Here is a 20,234-nt window from a genome sequence, read left to right on the forward strand (position 1 = left end):
TGAGATCCCCCGGGGAGCTTTAAACGTGCAGATGCCAGCCAGAAGCCAGGGGTCTGCTCCTAAAGAACCTGATTTGGGGTGTGGCCAAGGCAAGGGAATGTTAAGAGTTCCCCATGCGATTCTAACGTGCAACCCAAGCTGAGAACCACTGCCCAGAGCTTTGAATTCATTTTTTGGTCTGAAATTTTTAAAAGAAAACAAAAGGAAAGCAGTAGCACTCAGCGGCTCGCAAACTCTAATGTGCAAACAAACGAATCACCTGGAGAGCTTCTAAAATGTAGCCTCCAGAGGCGCCTGGCTGGCTCTGTGGTAGAGCATGTGACTCCTGATCTCAGCGTGGTGAATTTGAGCTTCATGTTGGGCGTGGAGCCTACATTTAAAAAAATAAGGAAAATTAAATTATTTGGGGCACCCGGCTGGCTCAGTTGTTGGGGCATGTGACTGTTGATCTTGGGGTTGTGAATTTGAGCCCCACGTTGGGTGTAGAGAATACTTAAAAAATAAACTCTTTAGGGGGCCCCTGGGTGGCTCAGTGGGTTAAGCATCTGACTTTGGCTCAGGTCATGATCTCACGGCTGATGAGTGTGAGCCCCACGTGGGGCTCTGTGTTGACAGCTCAGAGCCTGGAACCTGCTTCGGATTCTGTGTCCTTCTCTCACTCTGCCCCCCCCCCCCAACTCATGCTCTCTCTCTCTCAAGAATAAATAAACATTAAAAAAATAATTTCAAAAATCTTTTTAAAAATCCTGAAAATAAATGACTGTGGGTTAAGCCTCTCACTCTTGATTTCAGCTCAGGTCATGATCTCACAGTTCGAGAGTTTGAGCCCTGTATCTGGCTCTCTGCTGACAGCTAGGAACCTGCTTGGGATTTTCTGTCTCTGTCTCTGTCTCTGTCTCTGTCTCTGTCTCTCTGCCCCTCCCACCCTCTCTCTTTGTCACTCTCTCAAAAAAATAAAATAAATAAAATAAACATTTAAAAAATACTATAAAGGGGCGCCTGGGTGGCTCAGTCGGTTAAGGGTCCGACTTCGACTCAGGTCACCATCTCGCGGTCCATGAGTTCGAGCCCCGCGTGGGACTCTGGGCTGATGGCTCAGAGCCTGGAGCCTGTTTCAGATTCTGTGTCTCCCTCTCTCTCTGCCCCTCCCCCGTTCATGCTCTGTCTCTCTCTGTCTCTCTCTCTCAAAAATAAAAAAATTAAAAAAAATAAAAAATACTATAAAATAAAAAATAAAATAAAATAAAATAAAATATAGCTTTAATTTAGGAGATCACGTGTGGGGCTGGGCTTCTGCCCTTGTAACAAGCTCCCAGGTGATACCCACACTGTGTCCCCAGACTGCACTTGAGCAGCTAGGCTGCAGCTTGAATGAAATCACACTGGCATGAGAACTATGTCCCTTCAAGCCAGCTGGGGTCATAGTAAGAGTTTACTTCACTTTCTAAGCCTCAGTTTTCTGATCTTTTTTTTTTTTTTATGTTTATTTATTTAGTTTTTGAGAGGCAAAGAGAGAACGAGTGCAAGCGGAGAAGGACAGAGAGAGAGGGAGACACAGAATCCCAAGCAGGCTCCAGGCTCTGAACTGTCAGCACGGGGCGACATGGGGCTCGAACCCATGAATGGTGAGATCATGACCCCAAGCTGAAGTCAGATGCTTATCTGACTGGGCCACCCAGGCACCCCCTCAGTTTTCTGATCTTAAATGCAGGCGAGCAGTAGTAACTACATCATAGAATTCCTGTGATGCTTTAATGACATAACGTACTAAATATGTTTAACACGATACAACAAATGCTAGCCTTTGAATAGTTAGGATAGCCAACACTCATGGAATGCTTAGGATCTGCCAGGAATTTTCGAAATACTTTCACGTCTTACATCGTTCAAGCCTCAAAACAACACTGTGAGATGGGTACTATCATTTCATCCTCCCTATTTTACGGATGAAGAAACTGAGGCACAGAGAGGTGGTGCATCTTAATTTACATTACACACCTAGGAGCAGCTAGGCTGCTGTTTGAACCCAGGGAGAATCTGGGCTCTTATCCCTCCCGGGGCTAAAATGGACACTGCGAGAAGGCATTTCTGCCCTGCAGGTCTGACTTTCTGGAGGCGATGACTCGAGGCATTACCCTCTATCACGGGCTGGGATCAACAGGTGGCAGCCCAGGGCTACCTAAAGACCACATCCAGAGCCAGCGCTGTGCCCCACAACACCGCAGCTCTAAAGAATCTCCAAACTCCCGTCTACCCTCCACCCTCAGGTGCTCGCCTAGGGGGCTGCCCAGGGACCCCCCCCAGGAAAGAAGAGCCCTACCTCACAGGTTCAAATCTGAGTTCCGCAATAAAGGACCAGGTCCTCAGGGAAAAGCAGCCAGCAAAACGAGTTTCCTGCAATTCCCGTTTACCCCAGGAGCGCAACCAGACTGGGAAATCTACAAATCTCTTTACACCGGAAAGTTCAGCAAGGATCTGGGAGCTCAGCCAAGTGGGAAAAAGTCCGGAATCCCTCTTCGATTCCCCAGAACACTTTGGAGGCGCCGGGCATCGGTGCCCGCGCGCAGGGAATGGGGACAGGCGCGGAGGAGACTCTGTCTGTGGGGTCACCTTCGCAGAGTCGGTGTTTGTTTTCCTGCGGGCTCCCCTGGGAGGCGCAAATGCATTTGAGGGGCAGTGCGGGGGTGGGGGGGGGTGGGGGTTAATCCGGCGGTTTCCATGGCACCCGGGGCGTGGGGGAGGAATGCACCCCGCAAGCTGTGTCGAAACAACTGCTCAGCCGGACTAGCCCGGCTGGAGAAGGCTGGAGGGAGTGGGGGGGCAGGAGGGTGGGGGAAGCCGGGCTGGACGGGGGTGGGGCGGTCACGTGCGCCCGAGGGGGCGGGGCCCCAAGCGGAACCGAGTTCCACCTAGAGGCTCCGTGCAAGGCGCGAACTTTCCCCCCGAGATTTGAGGGGCTGACCTTGACCTGAACCCCTCGGGAGGACTCGAGGCACCCGTAGCCAGGACCGGGCTGAGGTGTCCGCGGCCAGCCTGGGACAGCGGTCGGGGGCTGAAGACACCCAGGAAAAGTGGGAGCAGAAGCCTGGGGGTGAGTGCAGGAAGAGCTCTGCTCGCAGCTTTTACGAAGGCTCTGGTCTCCGTTTATTCCGGGGTGGGCCAGGGCAAGTGCCCCGACAGCTCAGCTCGAAGGCGGCAGCCGAGGCCACTGTCCCTTAAGAGTGCTGGAGCCCTCAGCACCTGTCTAGGGCTTCAGCAGGGGCTGTGGTCATGGTGAATGAAGAGCCCAACCAACAGGAGCAAAATGGCACGCCCGCGCAGGACCCCGCACTCCGGGTGGACCACAGCGCCTCGGGGCACCAGAGCGTGTCCACGCACCCGAGCGCGTCGATGCACCCGAGCGTGTCGGCCCACCCCAGTGTCTCCATCCACCCCGCCGTGTCGGCCCGCCCGAGCAGTTCGGCCCACCCCAGTATGCTGGCCCAGTCCGGTGGCTTGGCTCACCCCAGTAGCTCGTGCCCCGAGGACCTTAGTGTGATCAAGGTGAGCAAGCGCCGTTGGGTGGTGGTCCTGCTGTTTAGCTGCTACTCCATGTGCAACGCCTTCCAGTGGATCCAGTACGGCTCCATCAATAACATCTTCATGCACTTCTACGGGGTCAGCGCCTTTGCCATCGACTGGCTGTCCATGTGCTACATGCTGACCTACATCCCTCTGCTGCTGCCCGTGGCCTGGCTGCTGGAGAAATTCGGCCTGCGCACCATCGCCCTCACCGGGTCCGCTCTCAACTGCCTGGGGGCCTGGGTGAAGTTGGGTAGCCTGAAGCCGCATCTCTTCCCGGTCACCGTGCTGGGCCAGATCATCTGCTCTGTGGCCCAGGTCTTCATCCTGGGCATGCCCTCCCGCATCGCTTCAGTCTGGTTCGGGGCCAATGAGGTATCAACGGCCTGTTCCATAGCTGTCTTCGGCAATCAGGTGGGTTGAGTTGTTGGCCCGCGTTCAGAGGAACGGGCGTCATATCATTGTGTGAGGCTCAGTGTGTTAAGAGTGTACCTGACTGCACCTGAGCCTATGGGAGACTGTCATTTTCTGACTTCAGCAGTGTTTGTGACTCTGGGTGACTTCGTGGCTGGGTGTGACCGACGGTGGGAGTGAGTGATTGTGACTGGATGGCTGCTTGAGAGAAGTGCAGGGAAACAGAAGAGGAGGGGACCTTTTCTTTCACCAACAATTTCTCCTCCCCTAGCCGAAAGCATGCTTCTGGAACATACGCCTTCCTGACCCTGCCAGTCCACCAGCTTAGACCTGTGATTTCAGGAAAGCTATTCTTTCTCAGGGATAAGCCCATGGGTGTCAGATTATTCTGGTATCACCAGAATTGGCAGATATTTTTAGCCTGACGAACCAACTTTCCTAGAGTGCGGTATCTCCCGTAGCACACAGGCTCTCCCAGAATGCTGCCCTGACGGTTGTTTGGCACTGTTTTTACCTTCGTTTATACACAGCTGAAGCCAGAACAGTGGGAACGATGCTTTGGGCCAAACTCCTTCCCTGGGGGTTAAAGCCAAACCCAGCAGGGTGGAGTAGAAATCTTTCTCTGAATTTCTAAGGCCTAGAAAACCTTTTGGGAAAGGTGTGGAGAGCTCATATCTCAATCCCTTCTCTCACCTTCTTTGTAGAAGGAGGATCTCAAATTCTTTGCGTCTCAGTTGAGGTTATGATCCCAAAAGTTGGGATCCTACTTTATCTGGACCTTTGCCTCTGGGTCTCACTTCTTCGCAGGCGGACGCAATCGTGGCTGTGACCAGTAACCCCTAGTTCTTATAGGATTTTTCCCTTACAGGAGGGTAAAGCTGGGGGATGAAGGTCATGACCTTTGAAGCCTCCCAAGGGTGAAATCTCCCTGTTAGCAACAGAACACGATTCAGACAAGGTCACTGCAATCTCAAACCCATTGTTTGGGGAGGGCAGGATTGCTAACTGGGAGAAGACCTCAGGTCGCCTGGCGAGATCAGAGAATCCAGAATTTTTTTGTAAACCATAAAGCATAAACGAACAGGTTTTCAGGTGCCTTCTCACACACCTGTGAGGGAACTTAATACCGGATATATCTTTAAAATGTAATGAAACTGTTTATTCATTCCCCACACGCACTCCCCACCGAGGTCAGGAAATGCGAAGAATTTTGCATTCAAAAACACTCTGACAGCATATATTTGTATCACGGAGGCATGTGTTTCATTTGATCTTTTAGGTTTCACCCTAAAAAAAATTATGAAAAACTGAATTGTTTATGCTTCCTCACGTAGAGATGACCGTGTCTGGTTCTTGGAGTGTGTTTTTACCTTTCTTTTTGAGGAAAGCAGGCTGAATGGAGGAGAAATATTATTAGAGTAACTGGAGCTTTGCTGCGTAGGAAAAAAGGCTCCACAAATTTGTCTAAACAGATTTAAAATTTTTTTAATGTTTTTATTTATTTTTGGGGCGCCTGGGTGGCGCAGTCGGTTAAGCATCCAACTTCAGCTCAAGTCACGATCTCGCGGTCCGTGAGTTCGAGCCCCGCGTCGGGCCCTGGGCTGATGGCTCGGAGCCTGGAGCCTGTTTCCGATTCTGTGTCTCCCTCTCTCTCTGCCCCTCCCCCGTTCATGCTCTGTCTCTCTCTGTCCCAAAAATAAATAAAAAGCGTTGGAAAAAAAAATTAAAAAAAAAAAAATGTTTTTATTTATTTTTGAAGGAGAGAGGGAGACAGAGCATGAGTCGGGGAGGAGCAGAGAGAGAGGGAGACACAGAATCCAAAGCAGGCTCCAGGCTCTGAGCTGTCAGCACAGAGCCCGATGTGGGGCTCAAACTCACAAACTGAGATTATGACCTGAGCCAAAGTCGGACGCTTAATTGGCTGAGCCACCCAGGCGCTCCTGTCTAAACAGATTTTAAATGCTATTCCACAGAAGAATTCTTTGTGGCTTGCAAACCTCACACTGGTCAGCAAATACCCGTGCCCTGGTAACTCTCTGTTTGCATCACATTTGTTCATTCATTCATTCATTCATTCATTCAACAAGCATTCATCTGGTACCTGCCTTGTGCCCAACACTGTGCTAGGGCTGTAAAGATAATCCCTGCCTTTGCAAAGTTCCTGTACCAGATTTTAAAATTGCGCCAGGCACTAAGATCCCCATAAACAAATGAACAAACACCCGGACAGACCTACGCATAAAGGACTTATTTTCATTCTCCATGGGTTTTTTTTTTTTTAATTTTTTTTTTTAACGTTTATTTATTTTTGAGACAGAGAGAGACAGAGCATGAACGGGGGAGGGGCAGAGAGAGAGGGAGGCACAGAATCCTGGCTCTGAGCCATCAGCCCAGAGCCCGACACGGGGCTCGAACTCACGGACCGTGAGATCGTGACCTGAGCCGAAGTCGGACGCTCAACCGACTGAGCCACCCAGGCGCCCCTCCATGGGGTTTTTAATATCTTCTTTGCCTAAATGCTTAGGAACAATTGAAGGGGAAGGAAAGGCACTTTCTCATCTATTATTTAATTTTTCAATTCTGCGAGGTAGGTGGAATCGTCCCCGTTGTTACAGGTGAGGAAATTGAGACCCAGAAAGATGGAGCAAGCTTATCGAGGTCCCACAGCTACTAAGTGGTAGAAGGGAGATTTGAACGCAACTCCACCTCCAAAAGCCCGTGTCAGTAGGCCACTACCAACTTGTCATGTGGATAAAGCATATATTTAAAAAAAATTTTTTTTTAAATTTTTTTTAACGTTTATTTATTTTTGAGACAGAGAGAGACAGAGCATGAATGGGGGAGGGTCAGAGAGAGGGGGAGACACAGAATCGGAAGCAGGCTCCAGCCTCTGAGCCATCAGCCCAGAGCCCGACGCGGGGCTCGAACTCACGGACCGTGAGATCGTGACCTGAGCTGAAGTCGGACGCTTAACCGACTGAGCCACCCAGGCGCCCCTAAAAAAATTTTTTTTAATGTTTATTTTTGAAAGAGAGAGAGAGAATGAGAGAGCGAGTGCGCGCAAGTCGGGGAGGGGCAGAGAGAGAGGGAGACACAGAATCCGAAACAGGCTCCAGGCTCGGAGCTGTCAGCACAGAGCCTGACGCAGGACTCGAACTCACCAACCGAGAGATCATGGCCTGAGCCAAAGTCGGACACTTAACGGACTGAGCCAACCAGGCGCCCCTGAAGCGTATATTTTTTTAAAGGGGGCCGGGCAGGATTGTGAGGTTCAAATCTTGCCCCTTGTGTCTGATTGTTGGTGGTGATAAAGTATCCAGCAGTTTTCTTCAGGATCAGAGCCTCGAACCTGTTTTTGGTTTTGGAGTGCTTGGCATTAGCATCGCCTTCCCACCCACCCTATTCTGCCCCTTTGAGCCTAGCCGGAGGCACAAGAAGGTGGGGCTCCGGTCTTTAGGGGAGAAGAAACCAGTGAAGCCTCAGCTGGGGTGAGAGAGGGAAGGAGTCTTAGAATTGCAACCGAGCCTCTTCCCTTTGGCTCTGGCCACTGGCACAGGGGTAACAGCCTGGCATGTAGCAACACTTGTTCCAGGGCTTCCAGGGAAATGATCCACGTGGGGTTTTGAGTCATGTGGATAACGTTACAGCGGAAGGGTTGGGCAAGAGCCCTGTCTTGGAGTCTGGTGCTAGCTTGGTGGCATTGGAAGAGAGATGTGGAGGCTGGAAGAGACCAAATGAGCTCCAGCCCCGATGAGCCTATAGCACTAAGATGGGAAGGGCCTTCCTCAAGGGCCCTTGGACAGCCGAGAGCACAGTGTCACCCAGAAGCGGAGTAGGAGAGAATGTTTGCTTTTTGAGTTAGGGTGCAGTAGTCTCCCCTTATCTGTGGCTTCACTTTCCGTGGTTTCAGTCACCTGTGGTCAGCCTGGAAACGGATGGGCCTCCTTCTGACTTACAGAAAGTCACCCGTCACCTAATACTGTGTCACAGTGCCACATCATCCACCTCACTTTGTCTCATCACTAGGCGTTTTATCAACTCACATCATCGTAAGAAGGGCGAGTACAGTACAAGAAGGTATTTTGAGAGAGAGAGAGGCGTCACTCACATAACTTTTATTACAGCATATTGTTAGAGTGGCTCAATTTTATTACTAGCTGTTGCTAATCTCGTCCTGTGCCTCATTCACAAATTAAACTTTATCATAGGTAGATAATGTGTAGAAAAAAACGTGGCGTGTATAGGGTTCAGGACCGGCTGTAGTGTCCGGCATCCAGTGGGGGTGGCTTAAAATCGGTGAAATGTACATTTTTTAAAAAGTAGAAAGAGCAAGGGCACCTGGGTGGCTCATTCAGTCAAGTGCCAGACTTTGGCTCAGGTCATGATCTCACAGGTCGTGGGTTTCAGCCCCGCGGGCTCTCTACTGTCAGTGCGGAGCCTGCTTTGGATCCTCCGTCTCCCTCTCTTTCTGCCCCTCCCCAGCCCACTCACTCTCTCTCTCTCTCTCTCTCTCTCTCTCTCTGTCAAAAAAAAAGAAAGAAAGAAAAAGTGGAAAGAGCAGGTGAAACTAGTTTTAGTACTCTATTTTCTTTAACCCGATATATCCAAAATATTCTTTCAACATATAATCAATATGATAAAATCACTAATAAGTTGTTTTACATTCCTTTTTCATACCCTTTGAAAATAGGCACGTATTTCACCCTTGTAGCCCAGCCACATTTCCCAGGAATGATGAGACGTGTTCCATAGACAGGTTGGACTTGCAGATCTGGAGCAATGATGCTATTTAGGGGGTGAGAGGGGGCAGTTTTCCTTGACCCTTTTAGGGTCTCAAAATTAAACCGATGAAGACAGATTATCAGGAGAACATCATCCACGTTTGTTTAAAAAAATTTTTTTTAATGTTTATTTTTTTTGAGAGAGAGAGAGACAGAGTGTGAGCAGGGGAGGGGCAGAGAGAGAGAGAGGGAGACACTGAATCCGAAGCAGGCTCCAGGCTCCGAGCTGTCAGCACAGAGCCTGACGCGAGGCTCGAACTCACGAACCGTGAGATCATGACCTGAGCTGAAGCCAAGAGTCAGATGCTCAACTGACTGAGCCAGCCAGGCGCCTCCATCCGAATGTATGATAAGTATTCCATGACATGGGAGCCTCCCCGAGGAAAGGAAGAAACAGTGCTGTGTACATTTATGCGAGGTTTGGTGAAAAGTGCACCATGGCGGAGGGAAATGCCAGGTCAGGAGTACGAAGTTAATGTGGTGAATTAGGGGAGCTGAGGACGGCCTGCTTGTCAGGGTTCTCCTTGGCATCCCTTTGTCTTCAGGGGTAAGGGTGCTCCTTTGCCTGGTATGGGAGTGGTAACTCTCACAGGAGGTTTTTAAGGCCTCTTCCAGGGAAGAAGGGTGAGGAGGAGGAGGTCAGAGTGACCTTCCTGCTTCTGTTTCCTCAAACTCCTTCAGCGCAAAACATTCCAGGTGCCAGAATTTAGAGGACTCTGTCCTGAACCACATCATGTTTCAATATTTCAATACTGGAAATCAGATTCTAGCAGATAAAGATGGGGTCTAGGAAACTGAGGCCAGCCTCGAGGAAGTGGTATTTGCGGGACTGGCTAAAGGTGTGGTAATATTCCGAGAGGCCGGGTGTCTGACACCGGGTCCTGGTCCCTCTGACTCAGGGTCATGAGGTGGGTGGTCAACCTACTCCTGTTGCAAAATCATGGTCATTGGGGTGTGTTAAAGTCTAGGCTTATCACTCGGGATTTTCTTTTTCTTCTTTTTTTAATTTTTTTTAAAAAAGTTCATTCATTTGGAGAGAGAGAGAGCACCAGCAGGGTAGGGTCAATGGGGGAGAGAGAGAATCCCAAGCAGGCTCTGCCCTGATGCGGAGCTCGAACTCAAGGACCATGAGATCATGACCTGAGCCGAAATCGAGAGTTGGACACTTAGCCGACTGAGCCACCCAGGCGCCCCCACTCTGGATTTTCTAACATCAGAGGCGTTTCACGGACTGAGTGAAGCTGGGGGAGGTGAAGGCAAACTCTTGTTCTCCGCTCGCGTTTGCTCTTGTTACTTAAAGCACGTGGAGAGCCTGCCCTCACGGCTGACCACTTCTGGGCCTCCTCTCATGCACCGGAAGACAGGAATAGACCAGGGCCGGGAAGACAGACAGAGACAAGTGGTGACTGACTTGGGTGAGTCAGTGATGACTGATGGGGTGGGGCCGGTGCCAACCCTCAAATGCTCCTGGGGGCCAGCCAGGTCTTAGAAATGTGATAGAGTCGAGATGAAATTAGGGTGTGGTGGGGTCACAGCGTGAGAGTTCCCCCCCCCCCCCCCCCCCCCCCCTACAGAGAGCAGCTGCTTCGCTCCCTCCGACTGTTGACAGACAAAGCAGGACCCAGTGTTACCAGATCTCATTTGGGGGTGGTGGTTGTTGAAGGAGAAACAAGATATCCAGATTTTTAGGTGAAGTCTGTTTTGTTGGTTTATTTGTTTTTATTCTGGTAAAAGAGACATCATGTGTATCATTTTAACTCTTCGCGAGGGTACAATTCGGTGGCCTTAAATGCTTTCACGGTGTAAGCATTACCGCGCTCTATACCCAAAACCTTTTCATCTCCCTCAACAACTCTGCACCCATCAGGTAACTCCTCCAATCCCCCTCCCTCCAGCCCGGAGTGACCTCTCTTCTGCTCTCTGTCTCTATGCATTTGCCTCTGCTAGGGACCTCATATAAGTGGAATCAGACAATATTTATCTTTCTGTGTCTGGCTTATGAAGTCTATTTTTTTTTTTTTAATGCTGATAACTAATGCGTAAGTGTGTGTTTAATTATATTCTATCTTTTGAAACTGTGGATCAGATAAAACTTACAGTTTGGCGCCTGGGTGGCTCGGTCCGTTAAGCATCTGACTGCGGCTCAGGTCACGATCTCATGGTTTGTGAGTTTGAACCCCCGCGTCGGGCTCTGTGCTGACAGCTCAGAGCCTGGAGCCTGCTCCGGATTCTGTGTCTCTCTCTCTCTGCCCCTCTCTCGAGCGCGCGCGCGCTCTCTCTCAAAAAGAAATAAACATTAAAAAAAACCAAAAAACAACGAAACCACCAAACTTCCAGTTGGAGACTTCTAGGGAAGGTAAAGCGGAAGTGGATTCTAGTTTTCCCGTCAGTCAGAAAGTCCGCACCAAACATACGGGCTGGCAGAAATGAACTTGGAGTCTAGCAGCTCTGGGGAGGAAACCAGACCAGTGCTCCAAGCCAAAAATGGTGATCGCACCTCACCCAAGGGGCTGGATAAAAATCCAGAGGCCTGGGCCCCTATGAGGACTTCCTTAACTGGACTCTCTAGGGGCGGGGCCCGGGCTCCTGTCTTTTCACCTGGCTTCCCACGTGACACTACCGATCAGTTTTTGAAATCGCCAGGAGAGAGGAACAGCAGGCCATGGGAAGGCAGCCTCTTGCTCGCAGCCACGGTCTTGTCAGGGTAGACTGATTATGTGCTTGCTGTATGCGGTCTGGTGTGCAGGTGGGAGCAGCGGAGCTCAGCTGCCCATCCTTCAGATTGAGGGAAGAGACTGGGGCTGGGGGGTGGGGCTCGTAATTCGGATTCATTTCAGGTTTTGAACATACACTCCAACCCGGGGCGGGGGGTGGGGGATGGGGGTGGGGGTTGAGGGCAGGCTCTGGTGGAATGTGAGGTGGAACCTGGCTGATGCACCCTATTCCTTTTGTTTCCTTGATCTTCGGTTCAGGGCACTGGAGAAGGTTCAGGTTGGCCTGGTCTGACTTATATCTTGTCTTTGTTGCCTTGGTGGCATTGTCGCAGGAGCCTGGCAAGTCCGTGGAATCAAGTCTAAGTCTTCGGGTTAGCACGCTAAGACCCCTACTCCTCCCCATTTCTGTCCAGCTTGTCTCTTGTTCTCTCCCAGTCTGGTCTGTCTGCTGTGACCAGTGTGGCTCCTTAATTCTCTCCTTGGAGATACACTCACTGCTTGGAGAATAAGCCTTATGCCTGGGAGAGTGACATCAACGAGATGGTGGGTCAGGAAGCTTCAGACCCTGGCTCCCCCACAGAAATGTTAAATAAACTAGAAACCAGCTAAAATAATTTCTTTATGGGAATTCTGGAGGTTCGTCAAAGATAGCAACCAGGCAAACACTGGACCAAGATAAAGCCACATTCAAACTGGTAGGACATTTCATGGCCTCTTTGCATACATTTTCCCTCCCTCTCCCCCTTTCCCCATGCTGTGCTCCCAAGGACTAGTTCCTTTCTGCAAACTGACTTTGCAACACTGTAACCTAATTGTATTTTTGTGCACTAACAATGAACAATCCAAAAAGCAAATTAAGAAGACAATTCCACTTACAGGAGCATCAAAAACAGAACACCTAGGGATAAATTCGCCCAAGATTGCTGGAAGACTTAATATTGTTAAGATGGAAATACTACCAAAAACAAATCTCCAGAGTCCATGAGTTCCACATTAGAATCCCAATGATGTTATTTGCAGAAATAGAAAAATGGCTTCTAAAATTCATGTGGAAATTTAAGGGACACTGAATAGCTAAAACAATCTTGGAAAAGGACAACAAAATTGGAGGTGTCACATTTCTTGATTTTAAAACTAATAACAAAGCTGTACTAATCATGACAGTACGGTATTGGCAGAAGACAAACATACAGACTGATGGAATAGAGAGCCCAGAAATAAACCCTCACATATGTGGTCAAATGATTTCAACAAGGATGCTAAGGCCAATGGAAACCATTTACTTAAAAAAAAAAAAAAAAAGAAGACTTTTTAAAAATGTTTATTTATTTTTGAGAGAGAGAGAGAGACAGAGTGTGGGCAGGGGAGGGGCAGAGAAAGAGGGAGACACAGAATCCAAAGCAGGCTCCAGGCTCCGAGCTGTCAGCACAGAGCCCGACACGGGGCTCGAACCCTCAAACCATTGAGATCATGACCTGAGCCGAAGTCCAAAGCTTAATCAACTGAGCTGGGCACCCAGGCGCACCCCCCCCCCCAAAATACTATTTTTTTAGAGCACTTTTAGGTTTTCAGCAAAATTAAGTAGAAGGTACAAAGATTTCCCATATACTCCCTACCCTCCACCTCCACCATGCATGGCCTCCCCCATTCTCAACATCCCCCACCAGAGCGGTATATTTGTTAGAATTGTTGAGCCTACATTGACACATCATAATCACCAGTCTTTTCAATAAACAGTGTTGAGAAAACTGTAAGCCACTGTGGCACATTTGTTACAATTGATGAACTTACACTGACACATCATTATCACTAGCCTTTTCAACAAATGGTGCTGGGAAAACTGGAAGACCGTTAGAAGAAAGTGTAGGGAAAGAGCTTACTGATGTTGGATTTGGTGATGATGGCAATGATTTCTTGGTTGTCATACTAAAAGCATGGGCAACAAAAGAAAAAAAATAGGTTCAGTGGACTACATCGAAATAAAACACTTCTTTGCACCAGAGGACACTATCAATAGAGTGAAAGAGTAACGCATGCAAAGGGAGAAAATATTTCCAAATCATGTATCTGATGAGGGGTTGATACCCAGAATATATAAACAACTCCTACAGTTGAACAATAAAAGGAACAATCTCACTTAAAAATGAGCAAAGGATTTTGAGCAAAGGATAGTCAATGAGCACATAAAAAGATGCCCATCATCAGGGAAAGGCGAATCAACAGCACAACGAGATACCATCTCACACTCAGGAGGATGGCTACGAAGAAAGAAAAAAGAAGGAAGCAAGTGTAGGCCAGGGTGTGGAGAAATTGGAGCCCTCGTGCATTGCTGACGGGATGTAAAATGGTGTAGTCGTATGGAAGACACAATGGCAGTTCCTTAAAAAATTAAAAATAGAATTACCGTGTGATCCAGCAATTCTGCTTTTGGGTGTTTACCCACAAGAATGGAAAGCAGAAGTTAAACAGTTATCTGTATGCCCCTGTTTATGGCAACATCATTCACAATAGCCAAAAAGTGAAAGCAACCTGAGTGTCCATCTACACATGTGTTATGTGATATACACATAAAATGAAATATTATTCAGCCTTGAAAGGAGAGGAAATTCTGACACATGTCACACATGGATGAACCTGGAAAATGTTAAGTGAAATAAGGTAGTCCACCGAAGGAGAGGTACTATACGATTCCGCTTATATGAGGTATTGATGTGCCTCTTTTTTCTGATGCCAGCCAGTTCTCCAATTTTCTACCACCAGCTGGGTGTCCTACAATTCCATGTAATTCTGACACCAACTACTTGGAGTTAATGCTGACCAACTCCACCAGCAAAGGCCTCAGTTCCACAAGACCGCCTCCACTTGAGATGCCATTGGCAAGTCCTGGTGGTGGCAGCCATATTTGTGACTGACCCGTTAGAAACTGAGGGTTCCCATGACCCCTACTCAAGTTCTATAATTTGCTAGAATGGCTCACAGAACTCAGGTAAACACTATACTTACTGGTAAAGTAAGTAACTTACTTTATTTGTTTATTATAAAGGACCCAACTCAGGAACAGCCAGATGGAAAAGATGTGAGGGCCTCTCTAGGCATGCCACCCTCCCAGTACTGGTGTGACGTGTTCACTGACCAGGAAGCTTGCAGAATTTCCTCGTTCATGTGTTTTTATAGAGCTCAAATTCCAGGTCCCTTCCCCACTTCAGAGGTCGGGTGGGGGGAGGATGGGGCTGAAAGTTCCCAAACTCTAATCCCACATTTTTCTGGAGATTATCTCATCCTAAAGCCATCCAAAGGCCTTACTCTAAGGCACCTCGATAGCAGAAATTCAGGTGTGATGGAAAGGCGTTCCTTACGAGGAACAAAAGATACTCCTTTCACTCAGGAAATTCCAAGCGCTTTTAGAGCTTTGTGACAGGAGCCAGGGACAAAGATTAAATCTATTTTGATTCTACCACAAGTACAGGGAGTGCTCAGTTTCATAGAAAGCAGGATGGTGGTTGCCAGGGGCTAGGGGAGGAGGGAATGGAGAGTTAGTGTTTGATGGGCACAGAGTTTCAGTTTGGGAAGATGAAAAATGTTCTGGAGGTGATGGTTGTACAGCCATATGAATGTACTTAATGTCACTGAACCATACAGTTAAAAAAAATGGTTAAAATGGGGGGGGGTGCCTTGGTGGCTCCCTCGGTTAAAGGTCTGACGCCTGACTTTGGCTCAGGTCATGATCTCATGGTTCGTGAGTTCGAGCCCCATGTTAGGCTCTGCGCTGACAGTACAGGGCCTGCTTGGGATTCTCTTTCGCCTCTCTCTGCCCCTCCCCTGCTCGTGCTCTCTTTCTCAAAATAAAAATAATAACAGTGGTTAAAATGGGGCATCTGGGTGGCGCAGTCAAGCACCCAACTCTTGATCTCGGCTCAGGTCTTGATCTCAGGGTCATGAGTTCAAGACCCGGGTTGGGTTCCATGCCTGGCATGGTTCCGTGCCAGACCCAGTGTGGTTGAGAACACCGTGTTTAGCTCTGCTGTATACCCTTGAACAAATCCCTTCAGTTTTCTACGCTTTGACTTCTTTTTTAAGCTGGAGATAATATTGGCTACTGCAGAAGGTAAAGGAAGGAATTAAATGAGGCAAATGGAGGGCTCTTAGCTAGCAGAATTTTTCAGATAAGAAGTGCTAAATAAAGAAGAGATATTATCAGTATTGACATCAGTAAAGGCCATTTTTAAGAGCTGATTCTTTTTTTTTTTTCTTGTGGTTTACTTATTTATTTATTTTGTGGGGTGGGATGGGCAGAGAGCGAGAGAGAGAGCGAGAGCGAGAGCGAGCGAGAGAGAGAGAGAGAGAGAATCCCAAGCAGGCTCCACACTGTCAGCATGGAGCCTAACATAGGGCTCAAACTCATGAATGGTGAGATCATGACCCGAGCCAAAATCCAGAGTTGGATGCTTAACCGACTGAGCCCCCCGGGTGCCCCTAGGAGCTGATTCTTAATGAGTGGAGTGACCAGGAGTTGGCCAGGGAGGGTGGGCCGTTCCAGGAAGTTTCCAGGCAGTATTGTGATGGAGACTTGTCCCACTTGAGAGCTGCTCAAACTAAAACTGTATATAGGTGTTGGGAGGTGGTGTTATTTTCCCAGCATGTGGTGATGACACCTGTTGTCTGTGATGAACACTTTGGAGTCTCTGGGGTGACCGGGATAGGGGCCAACCCCTACCCGCACTATCAGTCCTCAGTCTCACAAACTTAAGGTTCTACTGAAAGAATTCGGATGTTCAGGCTTCTCAGGTAGACGCAGCTGTTTTCTACTGCCTGGTTCTTGATCTTTTTCCAGCCGTGCTGTTAACAGGATGTCCTCTCCTTGACTTCAGCTCCCCCCAACCCCCAACATCAAACAGCCCCATGTGGATTTCAGGATAAGGGTTGGAACCCCCTCAGGGAGGACAAAGAACCATATGGTTAATGTGAAAGCTGATGTTTCCTCTTCTTTCTTTGTTCCCTGTCTCCTGACTTCTCTGCAGCTCAGTTCCTGACCTTAACCCAGTGAAGCACTCCCTTCTCTCGATTCTGCGGGACTAAAAGCCTTTTTCTTTAACTGAGTCGTTCAGAGGTGGGAGGGCTTCCTGCAGGGCTCCGGTGGTCCATGTCGATTCTTCTGTTCTCTGACCTCATTCCAGGCATCTTTCCTCTTTTTGTGCTGTGCGAAAACATTAGCTCAGCTTCTCAGCCCCACACGGTTCAAGATGAGGCCTTGCTCGGGCCTGCGGGCAGATAATAGTGCCATCTGTGTGTGCCTCAGGGGAGACGGGAGGCAGGCCTGGGCTTTGTTTGCTTACCATCTTCTTGGAATTAGACAGTGTGTCTCAGAACCTCATAATGGAGCAGTGTTTGCTTTGGCTCTTGTCTGCTCCTTCTCTACGGAGGAGGTAAACACAAGTTCCTTTCATTTCCTGGAGACCGATTTTGATTAGACGGCTCTGCTGGCTCCAGAGGGGGGGCACAAAGGTGAAGCACAGTTGGGGGTTTTTTCCTCCCCCTCCCCCCCCCTCCCCTGGAAATTCCTGCTTTCTGCCTAAAATGACTGTTGGCATGGCTTGGGCTGCTTTGATGGCTCTGGAGGCAGCTGTCCGTCCATGAGGCTATTTGTTGTGTCCATCTACTCAGAAATGTGGAAACGAGCAGCTGTGAGCCATCGTGTTAAGTCAGGGCCTATTCCAATGGGCTATTTGTTTGGGGTGGTGACTGCCCCTTAAGCAATCTGTGCCTCCTCAGACCTTTGCCCTGGGCTTCCAGTTCAGTGCTGGACATGTTGGTGGAACCACTCGATGAGTTCATTCAGAGGAACATTTCTCCTCTACCAAGGAGCTTGGCAGGAATACAGATATCTCTCTCTCTTGCCAGTCCTGCCTAGGACACCTAAGGAAGACAGCAGCTGAGCACGGTCTCTTGACTTCTTTCCTTGAGGGCAGCGGAGATCCACCATGAAGTGTGTGGGCCATGAACCTTAGCACCAGAACCACCCGGGGTGTTTGTTGAAAATGCAGATTCCTGGGCACCAGGGCAGACCCAAGGAATTAGCCTCTCTGGGTGGGGCTCAGGAATCTGTGTTCTTGATTCTCTGTCGGGGATTCTGCTGCCCACTCAAGTGTGAGAGCTCGTGGTGTGGAAGCCATGGAATCCGGACCCCAGAGCCCTGCTGGACGCTGCGTTTGGGGTCTCCAGCAGGGCACCTGCCCTCTGTGGGCATCAGCGTGGTTATCTATGGCAAGAAAGCCTGCCTCACAGGGTTGCTACCAGAGTTATGTGAGGGAGGGTGTATGTGAAAGCCCTTGGAATCAAACAAGCCCTCCATACATGTGACTGAGCCCACACCTATCCTCTCTCTCCCTATCACACTTGGCCTCTGCAGCACCGTCTGAGGCATCTTTAGATGACAGCCACTTTCCTCATCTCTGCTGCCGTCCCTGAAGTTTTTGCCCGCAGGTCCGCCTCCCTGGTGTCATACGTGGGGAACTTCAGCAGCCCCGCCTGGGTCCACTCTCTCAGCTGGTGAGCTGGTTGGGGCCAGCGTCACCCCCCTCCTGCATAGAGGTCAGCCCCCACAAGACCTAGCTCAGAGCACACGGGCCAGAAGAGGCCATGCCTGGTGCACAGCAGCAACTGAAGATATCTAGATGGGAAGATGGAAGTCTGGGGCTCTGATTTTACACTTTAGCTGTCGGGCGTTATCTTCACCTTGCTGAAGGAAGATTCCAGAGGGCTTTCCGGGCTTATCGTCTATTGACACGTCAGCTGTGGCCTCAGGAGGGTGGGGGTGGGGGTGAGTGAAGAATGCAGCTTGACTTAACCCTCTTACTAATCTTTTCCACCTTTTATGTGTGACTAGGCCCCCTGAGAAAATCCCCTCCACTCGTATCCTCAGTTCCTGAACCTTTGAAGCAGGTCCTCAGAAAGAACAGCGGGTGGTTAAAGCCTCTCTCTTCCGGGCTGGCTGAGGGGGGCGTGAGGCTGGCTGAGGGGGGCGTGACGGGTGAAGATCAGGGCTCTCTGGCTTCTGGAGCGACTTCCTGTCCTCTAACCGTTCACTACCCTGCTTCCCGAGTGTCGCAGGAGTGTCCCTGGCCCTGTCACCAAGAGACAATCTCAGCCTCTGGTCTGCTGGGTGGCCTTCAGGCAGGCACGTCGGTAACTCTCGCTCTATTTGTGGAGTAAGACCGTCCTCCTTGCTAGTGTTTGGTTTCGCAGGCTGTTGTGGGGGGAGATGAAGTTGTATTCCCAGAGCCCAGATCATCGGCTGGTCTGTTTAGAGGGACTTAAGGAGACATTGATATTCTCTCTTCCCAGTGGACTGCCTTCTGATTCACTGTCCAGAAGGCACTTTGCTAGGAGGTACAGAGTAAGCGTGTTAGCCGTTTTATGATGTCCCAAACACGTGCCTCAGTCATAAAACAAACTCACTGCAGATGATCCCGTCAGGCCCTGGGTCATCTGGAGTCTCAGACTGCGTCTTCCTGGGATGTGTAGCTGTTTGGTGCCTTGTAGAGGCTCAGCGAGGTTCTATGGGAAGAGAGCAGGGCTGGGGATGGGGGCATCAGACAACCCAATGTTTACTTTACCTCACTGCTCTGTGACTTCGGCCAGTTGCTTAAATCCAGGAAACGGAGAACACAACGTGCCCACTATAGGGCTTCACCTGCATTTTGGGTTCCCTACTATTGACCTCACTGGGTTGCCTCGCTGCTTAGATTATGTGCTGGATGTGGAGGTGCCTTGAACACTGAAACATCGTGCACACATTGGCTTTTAACTGCCTCTAAGAAAAAAAGACTCTAGACTTGCCCCATGACCCTCGAGGAATAAAATGGCTTTCCTGGGCACAAATCAGGTGCTCTCACTTTTGTGAGGCGCCATGTTGTTGGACTGTACGTGGCTTGAAGACCACAGCCTCCATTTGTACCCAGAGCTTGGCATTCTTGCCTTTAGAGCCAGCTCTTCATTTCAGAATAAGCTCTGGTCATTCTGGCTGTAAGAGCTTCTCCAGAACTTCCCCCTTTCTGGAGCATTTCTACTAACTTGAACCTCTTGAGCTGAGACATTCTGCGGCTCCAGGAGTCATGCAGAGCATCCTGATTCCTTTTGATTCCAAGAAGGGGCTTTTGTCGAGGGTTGGCCCAAAGCAGCTTTTCAATCTGCGTGTACCTAGCATGACTCCTTTCTTCAGTGCAGGTGAATAGCAGGGGTGGTGATGTGATTTTGGAGTGATGGGGGTGGGGGTCCAGAGCTGATGGCCAAGAAAGAATTCTTGAGCTGTCTTAGGCGCAGAAAAAAGTGATTTTACTCAAGCACGGGGACAGGCTCAGTGGGCAGAAAGAGTTGCACCGAGGTTGTGAAGAGTGACTGATTATATGAGATTTTCTATCCTGTGGAGAGGAGGGTGATGTCAGGACTCTGAGAAATCGAGTCTATAGGTTTCTGGAGGTTGCCTTTTTTTCTTGTAAATCATTAAGATAGTTGCCAACTGATGGAGACTCACTTCCGGCATGACTCTGACCTTTGTCGGTTAACCACTTGTTTTTCCCTTTCCTTTTGTTCTGGGGCAGCCAGGAATGCCTGAGGAATGTCACAGTCTCCCACCTGGGGGGAGGGGGTTGTTAGCTCCTGCTTTGTCCTCCGCTTGCCTTTGGCTCCCTCATCCCTGGCACCGCACAGAGCCCATTTGGGTCACGCCATCAGGAGACAGGGCCCAGAGTGAGAAGCCTTCTTCTGA

The 20,234-nt window shown here is 49.5% G+C and overlaps 1 protein-coding gene across 3 annotated transcripts in view; it reads left to right on the forward strand.

Moving 5' to 3' along the window:
- The first annotated feature begins 2,861 nt into the window (after window positions 1–2,861).
- Window positions 2,862–20,234, forward strand: part of FLVCR2 (FLVCR choline and putative heme transporter 2) — a 55,918-nt gene continuing 38,545 nt past the window's right edge. For 2 of the 3 annotated variants that reach the window (XR_009264634.1, XM_058739747.1), the window contains exon 1: window positions 2,862–3,975. Coding sequence is in view for 2 of the 3 variants with exons in the window: in XM_058739747.1 (XP_058595730.1) it covers window positions 3,271–3,975 (705 nt within the window). In the remaining variant the exon portion in view is untranslated. The remainder of the gene's footprint in view (window positions 3,976–20,234) is intronic. The other variant, XM_058739746.1, reaches the window with a different exon arrangement.

The sequence above is a fragment of the Neofelis nebulosa genome, chromosome 7 (genome assembly GCF_028018385.1).
Source record: "Neofelis nebulosa isolate mNeoNeb1 chromosome 7, mNeoNeb1.pri, whole genome shotgun sequence".
Taxonomy (NCBI): Eukaryota; Metazoa; Chordata; class Mammalia; order Carnivora; family Felidae; genus Neofelis; species Neofelis nebulosa.